At 37.4% G+C, this 9,111-nt stretch overlaps 1 protein-coding gene across 4 annotated transcripts; it reads right to left on the bottom strand.

The window, feature by feature from the left end:
- Nucleotides 1-204: 204 nt before the first annotated feature.
- On the bottom strand, nucleotides 205-8,426 carry LOC110897943 (flowering time control protein FCA). Of its 4 annotated transcripts, none has more exons than XM_022144676.2 (18): nucleotides 7,889-8,426; nucleotides 7,591-7,751; nucleotides 7,397-7,475; nucleotides 5,133-5,239; nucleotides 4,990-5,041; nucleotides 4,802-4,869; nucleotides 3,872-3,938; nucleotides 3,684-3,763; nucleotides 3,554-3,618; nucleotides 3,406-3,465; nucleotides 3,189-3,309; nucleotides 1,980-2,534; nucleotides 1,347-1,547; nucleotides 1,009-1,242; nucleotides 891-929; nucleotides 752-817; nucleotides 611-656; nucleotides 205-449 (listed from the first exon to the last, which is right to left on the bottom strand). In XM_022144676.2, the coding sequence occupies exons 1-18, from the start codon at nucleotides 8,283-8,285 to the stop codon at nucleotides 436-438; spliced, it is 2,412 nt and encodes an 803-aa protein (XP_022000368.1). In that variant the 5' UTR covers nucleotides 8,286-8,426; the 3' UTR covers nucleotides 205-435. The 4 variants fall into 4 exon arrangements, with proteins under 4 accessions (XP_022000368.1, XP_022000370.1, XP_022000369.1 ...); XM_022144678.2 differs by having other exon boundaries at nucleotides 4,802-4,863; XM_022144677.2 differs by having other exon boundaries at nucleotides 1,347-1,544; nucleotides 7,889-8,417.
- Nucleotides 8,427-9,111: the final 685 nt, after the last annotated feature.

The following is a 9,111-nucleotide window of genomic DNA, read 5'->3' as shown; positions in this document are numbered from 1 at the left end:
ATTGAATACACACTCAAGTTATATAACCCCCATTTCTTACACATTTGTCACGTGTCGTATAACCCCACATCTATAGAGGCTATGAGGGTTGACCACTACACGGTCTAACCAATCAAGCTCACTTTTTCAACAGTCAAATCAACCCTCTCCCCCACTGGGCATCATTATCACCATCGATGTGTTTAGCGTCTTAATCGATGAGCATAACCCTCCTTCAAACGGGTAAAAATCAAACTAACAGCTCACATCCAATAGTCACAACCTCGGTCAAAATTTAGTTAAGAAAATAAATGGCAAAAGCCTTACAGACGACAATTGCTTATAAATCATGCTACAAATCTACGAAAATCTATAGAAGATTAGGATAACAGCCCTAAAGTTTATGTTACAAATGATCTCCGCGCTACCACCGCCGCCACCATGAACAGCTCTTGCCTAAGCCCCAGGACCTGCCATTGCAAGAAGCAGAGTAAGTCGAGATAACAGTTCTCGTTTCACGTTACAAAGTCGAACCAAAATTTATTTAAAATGATAAATAGTCCAAACAGATGGAGTAATCGAGATTAATTATTATATATTTATAGAGAGAGACCATGGAATTAAACTAAACCTGTTGTCTTATTCTTCCACATCCAGTCCTGAGGTCCCTGCATCCCCTGTAGTGAAGGAGAAAAAAAAAGACGTAATTAACAAAAAGAAACCAATAAAAGTTATAGGTAAAGAATATTCAAGAATCTGCGGTGTTTAATACCTGCTGATAGCGTGCAGAATCATTCATAGAGCCACCAGCCACAGGCATTTGCGCATAGCCATAGCCCTGCAACACAACACAATTAGTTATGATAAACGACCGGATTGGAAGGCGAAAAAGGGACGGGTTATACCAATACCTGCATATTCTGATGCCCTGCAACCCCCGTGTTTTGATACTGCAACAACAATAAACAGATGATCAGTGTGGGACTCCAATGGTAGATCAAGGATAGTTGTTATGTAACAGAAATTTACCGATGAAGACTGAACGGCAGGCTGCAACTGTTGAGGGTGGCGACCTTGTGCTTGCATCTGTGTTTGAAGGTGACTTTGAGGCTGGAGTTGGGGAATCTGAGTTTGTTGATTTGGCAGACTTTGAATGTTTGTTTGACTATGAGGCTGCTGAATTGAAGCAACTTGTTGCTTTTGTTGCAGTTGTTCTTGCGGCTTCTGTTGTTCAAACAAAGCCAACTCCTCTGGTTTCTCCCACTGTATGAACCATATCCATAATTATTTACCTCCAATCTTACTACCAAAAAAATAGAGATAATATAATGAAAAAACAAAAAAGTGCAAAAATTAACAATACTTACTTTGCTTTCGCCAGTTGTGCTGTTGTAGTAGTACTTGTATCCATCAGGAGATGTATGCTCCGTCCAATTACATTTCACGGGACCTCCAGCTGGCGGCATCAACGGAGCAACCGAAGCAGCAGGAAGTGAGTCCGTCGGTTTTACATTTGAACCACCGGAAGTGGCTGATGTTTGTGGTACGCTACCAGCCCATGAAGACTGCTAAAAACCAAAAAAAAAAAACGAATCTCAGTACCATGCTTACAATGGCATAAACCAAAAGAATTTTAAAAAAAAAGTAAAATGTCATTTTCGTTCCTAAGGTTTGGCCAGCTTTGCGACTTTCATCCAAAGGTTTGTTTTTCTGCATCTGGATCCAAAAGGTTTGAAATCTTGCCATTTTCATCCAGCTCGTTAACTCCATCCAAAGGTTTGTTTTTCCGCATCTGGATCCAAAGGGTTTGTTTTTCCGCATCTGGATCCAAAAGGTTTAAAATTGGATGGAGTTAACAAGCTGGATGAAAATGGCAAGATTTCAAATCTTTTGGATCCAGATGCGGAAAAACAAACCTTTGGACGAAAGTCGCAAAAGTGGCCAAACCTCAGGAACGAAAATGGCATTTTACTCTTAAAGAATGAACTTAAGATACATACCTGCAATCTAGCACCTTGGAGATTCTGCTGAGGTGTCAAACTGGGATTCGAAGGTTGCATAAGCTGCATTTGCTGTTGAAGCTGGGAGAACGCCTGCTGAGACGACTGGTAACTCGCTTGTAAAGTTTGTTTTTGTTGAGACAACATCTGAGCCATAGGTGACGCTGATTGGTGCACAGGCTGCACCATTTGCTGCTGCTGATTTGGCAGCTGATACTGGTTCATCATCGCAGTAAGAACATGGGGAGGCATGTTGTTAGAAAGAGCCGGTGGCGTTGTTGATGAGGCAACTCCTTGAGCCTGAGCCTGAGCCTGAGCCTGCTGAGGTGGCAACATTCCATTGTAACCAGCCATGGGCTGCGACGAGAACCCTTGACTGAAGGATGCTTGAGTTTGACCACCGGAATTCGGTGCTTGTAGTTGACCAGGACCAGATGGTCTTACATTACTAGGTGCCATACCTGAAGAGAATTGCTGTGGTGACTGATTTGGCTTATTTAACGGAGATATAATTTGGCTGCCGGAAGATAGTTGTGGCAAAGAAGGATTAAAGCTCTGTAAATTATCGAATGTTAGCATTATAATTTATCAAACAACTATATGCTAATATTAGAATTTTATTACAAAAAGTAGGCATCTAAACGAACCGAATGTTCATAAACGAACGAACATGAACAATTTTTTTGGTTCATTAATTAAATGAACAAACACGAACACATTCATTTATGTTCATGAACATCCGTTTATGTTCATTCATTTATGATTCTTCGTTTAAATTATAAATAAATACATAAGTGTTTATACTTGTAAAAATATAAACATTAAAGGGGTTCTAACTACTTATAAAAAAAACTATAAAATAATTGGGTTTTCCAACGACATGTATCGTAAGTGATATTTAATCACCAATTTATATAAAAAAAACTACATAACTGTATCATGTATATTTAAACCAGTAAACCAGTGATTTAGATGTGTTTTTTTTTTTTATAAATCGTGATGTATTAGACTAGTTCGTTTGTGTTCATTAATGTTAATTATGTTTGTTCATTTGTGTTTATTTCTGTGCGTTTCCGTTTATGAAATGTACATTTAGGTTTTAAACGAACGAACACAAACATGCTCATTTTTTTCTTAAGGAACAAACATGAACAGAAAAATTGTGTTTGATTAAATATTCATTCGTGTTCGGTTAAAGTATGAACTTACAGGAGCTGAAGACTGCTTGTTATGCATGCTGACATCAGACGGTAACATGCCCTGCTGATTCATCGGATGCCATGCATTTTGATTAACAGGAGCTTGCATCGCCTCACCATAGTTCGGTGGTCTGAAATACATTTGTTAACATGAAATGGTTTAACATAAAAATATAAAGAACCCTAATATAAGCAGAAACTTATTATGTAAACATGTAAAAACGTACCTAATCCCCGGAGACGGTATCCGAGGACCAAACCCAGGACCACCTGATGCAGGACTTCCTCTAGCAAAAAAAAAACAAATCAACGATACGCTTAACTAACATCAATATAATAAATAACCTTAAAATGCATTGTAATATTGTGTATTACCTTGGTTCCCCAGGCCTGGGACGCTTAGGGTCAGCAAATCGAACGATCAATGGCTGTTCACAACCCTATAAAATAGGTTGATTAATATCGAAAATGGTAGCAGTAGAATATGGACAATGTGTTTGCTTACTCTCATTGTGTATATTCCATTAAGAGCGTTTATCGCTGCCATTGCCACGTCTCTATTTGAATATTTAACAAATCCACATCCTTCAAAAAATAAAGTACATTAGAGATAAACAAAATATAACACGGAATGAATAAACGAATAATGCACAACTTCAAAAAAACTAAATTGTTTAGAACGTGAGGACAAACCACGACTTTGCTTCATTTCGTCTCGCATGAGATAGACATCCTCAACTCGACCATAAGAAGAAAAAATCTGACAAAACATTACTTTATATTATTCTCAAACATATATATAAATAAAAATATCAATATATATAGAGGGTTAGGATCATGTGAGAATCACTACGGTAATTGAGAAGTGAACAATTCTGGACCACACATTTTTCCTAAACAAAAATGCGAAAAATGCAAAAAAAAAAATTTTGGGAAAAATCGCAGCTTTTTCTTTCTGGTTTTTTTCTGGATATATACACATGCATATATTGTCAATCTTTAACTATACATATATGTATATATGTGTGTATACGCATGTGTATAACTAAAAATTAAAAAATTGACAATATACACATACGTATATATCCAAAAAAACAACGCCCCACTTGCGGTATGCGCATATAATGTATATATGTGTGGGCGCTCAAGGCGCAAAAGTGAAAGTGCACTAATTTTAAGGTTATTTTACTAATTTCGTGAAAATAACGTTAAAAGAGGGGGATGGTTAATCATGCATCATGTGATGGCGTTGATAGCCGAAAGACAACGGGGTACATGCACTAATCGGCAGTTGTCTCAATTGCTGAGTGTTATGTGCCTTATGTCCAAGGCTTGATGCAAAACTACTATCGAGTCGGGGGTCTCACTGGAAGCAGCCTCTCTATTCCTACGGGGTAGAGGTAAGGTTGTCTACATCTTACCCTCCTCAGACCCTATCTTAGCTTTACTATTGGCGGGATTTACCGAGTATGATGATGATGATGTATATATCCAAAAAACATTTGAAAACATGCAATTAGAAGTAAAAAATTTGTTTTTTGACTTAGAGAAAATGTGTGGTCTAGAATCGTTCTCACGGTTCTCAATTAGCATGTGTTTCTCTTAAGATATGTTATGCCCAACCTCTTCAACTTCTTTTTCAGTTGCTTGTTTATTTATCGACCCGACAAACAACTTGAACTCCACTGAACCTAACACAAAAGAAAATAGGATCACAAACAAATTCCAATCTAAATACAGATAAGAATATCAATTACCATATAAGTAGATTTATTACAAATGTTGGTAGTAAAATTGTAAAAGTAAATTACCTATGCGTTCCCGCTCCCCATCAGCATACCTAACCTGGATGGGACCCACTCCCTGTAGAAAAATAAAGAGCATTGTATCTTGCGAGTGAACAAATATAATCAACTTCTAATTAAAAAGCATCGAAGTGAAAGAAAAAACTGACCCCTGGCAATGTGTACTGATTATGTAAGGCGCGTATTGCCCTATCGGCCTCTTCTGATGTGGCATACTTAATGAAACAACATCCTGCAGAAGCGAACACCGTGTTTCCTGGTATATTAACAACACAACTTGATGACCAAATGCGAATATGTTCTAGATGCAAACATTCATAATTCGTAAGCAGTAAATAAATGAATAAGCCCAAATATTCATCTGAATAACACAAGATTGTAATGAAGACAAAAGTTCTAATTGCAGTAGCCTCATCCTTTAAAATATAAAAGATGTACACAATTGACCATTCAACCATAATCAAGTTTAATTAAACTTTAGGCACCATAATTGAAATAAACAACGAAACCATCGATTATAGTTGATTCAACCAACCATGAGATATTTCGAAACTGCAAAGCTGCTGATCACAAATAACACACACCAACGAGCAAGTCTAAACCAACTATTTGAACATTACAAATATCCTATAAACCATACACAATAGATTATACACCTAATATTTGTTCACTCACAACCACAATATGTATACGCATAAAATTTGATTCGGTGAAACAAGTACCATCCCATCTCAGGACATTGAACAACATGCGCCAACACAACAACAAAATCATTGATAACCAAATCTCATTCAACAACCATTATGAAGCCCCAAAATTATTTGAGTAACCAAATCGCAGACAGACTCATAGTCTGTCACCATTCATCAATCACACACATTTACAAATGATCCACACTGGAATTGTGTGGCAAAAAGATCAAATGCAAAAGATGCTCTCAGTACGACCTGATGCGCGTACAGAGCCAATCCATTCATCAACCACCACTAGATCAACATATAAGTTGACCACATCTATCGCTAATGAAGATTGATCAACACTGGTATCGTGTGGCAAAAAGATGAAATGCAAAAGATGTTCTCAGTATGACCTGACACGCGTAATGAGCCAATCCATCCATCAACCACCACTAGACCAACATATAAAACACATCTATCGCTAATGATGCTGGTGGGACACCACATCCCACCACTACTGAAAAACCATTGCATAGTATCAAAACCCCTCTACTTTAAACACACACATGGGTAGGGCAAAGAAACCATGAATATATCAATGGCGTTGAGTTTTGGGCAAGCGTTCAAATTCTATTTATCAACATCCATAATATGCATAATGATGTCATTTAGTAATAAACAATCAACTTGACGAGATAATTACAACCATCAATCCCAAAATTCAATCATACGCATACTCCACCATCAGTGACCAATAATACAATATAAACGAATTATAAAAATGACTAACAATTATATTTCCCACCACAATTGCATTATAATTGACCATACACAAACCCACAAAGCAACCAAACTGAAATGAAATTATCATGATACAACACTAAAAGGTCCATCACTTGAAATAAATTAAAAAACAAACAATTGATAGAACATCCAAAACTTCTAAACCTCTGTAAGCCATGAACAACATATCATTTCACCTCAAATGCAAAAGAACAGAAAGAAAAGACAACAAACGCGCTTATAAAGGAGTAACCCATTGCTAATAAACACACAACGAACATTGCTAAATGCACCCATATTCTACATTTCTACTTACAAGGTCTGAATCTTTAGATTATGTCAAAGAAAGAAAAGACAAACAACACACTTAACAACTGCGTTATTCCAACCACAAACTAGATGTCAGTAGCAACCAATCTTCATAACCATCACATTTCCAATATGGCAATATCACAACTAACTGTTACTAACACGCATTAATAGATCAAACTTCCAGGGTCTTAACACAAATTAACCAACAAAACTCCTCAATGTTACAGCGTTGCTGCTACCCACACACTACAAATAACCTACTTATGAGTATACAGTATACCCAATTAAAGTGCTGCTAAAATTCAATTCTACATGTCTCAAAAGTCAAGACTAGGAACCTAACTTCTATAATTACAAAACCCCATCTACAGAAAGAGCTTGTGTTGTTATTATGACATAGATGCTGCCCTCAAATCAGCATCTATCAACATCATCATTGAACGAACAGCTATAACTACCGACTTTTAATGGTCTAGTTTTACGACTTTATCTTCTTCTTCTTCTTAAACAGATCGGATCTTGCCGAAACAACTAACTGGGAAGAAACATAAGTTTACATTTGCTTCCCTCGTCCCCTCAAAACACCTGTAAAAAGATATCCACAAATATCAAATTAAAAAAATCTATGTACTTGCATATACCTTGTTGCTGCCCTGTTCTCTTGTCTTTAATCAAAGCAACTTCGATAACATTTCCATGCTCTTCAAAAGGAGGCCGAATCTAGCATCATAATAGAAAATGGGAAATAAAGAAACTTCAATCTTCAACACTCCAATAAATATAGCAGAAAACCATGTGTCATTTGCAAAATTTCAGATGCCCAAAACTAACTTACATCGTCTTCGGTGGCAGTCTTCGGAACAGACCCAACAAAAAGCTTGGCCAAATTGCCTCCATCCGATTGCTTTCTGCTAAAATTACCACCATCACCATGTCTTTTATCATAACCATCTCCATCAAAACTCCTTTTCTCGAAACCGCCTCCACCGAATCGCTCTACAAACAACAACACAACACTATCCCAATAAAACACACATCACAAAAGCTAAAACAAATACAATTAACCATTCTTGAAACAATTATTAACATTAATAAAGATTACATTTTGAACAATAATAATCAACAAACAATACCTATAGGAGAGCCTCCTCTACCAGGAAAGTCAAACGGACGCTTCTGACCAGACAAAGGCACTTCATAATCAGAACTAAACCTCGGTCCAGAAAGAGGCACTTCAAACTCCGACGAAGGATTATTATTATTATTATAACTTCTCGCGTTCCGTACACCAACCGGCCGGAAACCACCGTCTCCATCCACCGGACGAAACCCTGGGCCTCCACCGCCGGAATTAAGAGCGTAACGCGGCGGACTGTTGTCGAACGGGCGGCGATTGCCGGAGAAACCGCCACGGTGGCGATTGATCGGAGAATCGTTTGAAGATCGTGACGGCGGTGGACCGCGAGGGTGTCTGTATGGTTGAGAATCGTTAGGGTTGTTGTATCGATCTCCTCCTCTGTATCTATCCATGATTGGATGGAGAATTTGAAGGAATTGGGTGATGGAGACGAAACCCTAACCCTAGATGTACGAGATTTTGGAGTGAATTGTGAAATTAAGGGTTTGAGATTGGGTAATTATAGTTTGAGCTGCGGCGACCGTGATTGTATTTGGTGGTTTGATGGTGATATATTTGTGTTTATTGTTTATGTATGTCCTTCTAGTTTTGTGTTTTGGTTTTGTGACCCCATAATTTATGTTTATTTTATTATTTTGTATTTTTTAAAATTCATGACTATTTCTTTTGTTGGTTAATAGGTCACTGAATCCTTTAAACGGGGTTACTGTTGAAATTCATTACGTCGGGATACACTCGTTTCCGAAACAAGGAAAATTCTCACCTAGGGTAGAAGCTCGTGAACACTCGCCTAAAGGCACGACAGTGCGGTAAGATAAAACTCGTTCAGTTTAAGGATCGAACTAGTGATTGCCGCCTCCTTACCTAGTCTCTCATCATCACCCGGTGTCGCCAAAACTAATGGAAGAAAACAGGAATCGAACTTGGGTATCTAGAAAACTCGTGTCTCTTCTTTATCACTCCACCATCAGCTCTTGGCTTTTGTTGGTTGATAATCGCTTGTAAATATAGTGTTTACAATATATTCTTCAATTTAATGTTTTAGGATAAGAATATATATCTATTCAGTTGTTTTCTTGAATATTATTTCATGTAAAGAAAACAATTCTCTTACTAACATTGGTGTTGGTTTTTGTTTCAATTAAATAAGAGATTTTAGTGATTGTTTCATCAAATATAACAACTTTTCTTTATCTCATTGATTGCCGCAGGGCAACG

The sequence above is a fragment of the Helianthus annuus genome, chromosome 13 (genome assembly GCF_002127325.2).
Source record: "Helianthus annuus cultivar XRQ/B chromosome 13, HanXRQr2.0-SUNRISE, whole genome shotgun sequence".
In the NCBI taxonomy this organism is placed as follows: Eukaryota; Viridiplantae; Streptophyta; class Magnoliopsida; order Asterales; family Asteraceae; genus Helianthus; species Helianthus annuus.
This window is presented reverse-complemented; position numbering and strand designations above follow the sequence as displayed.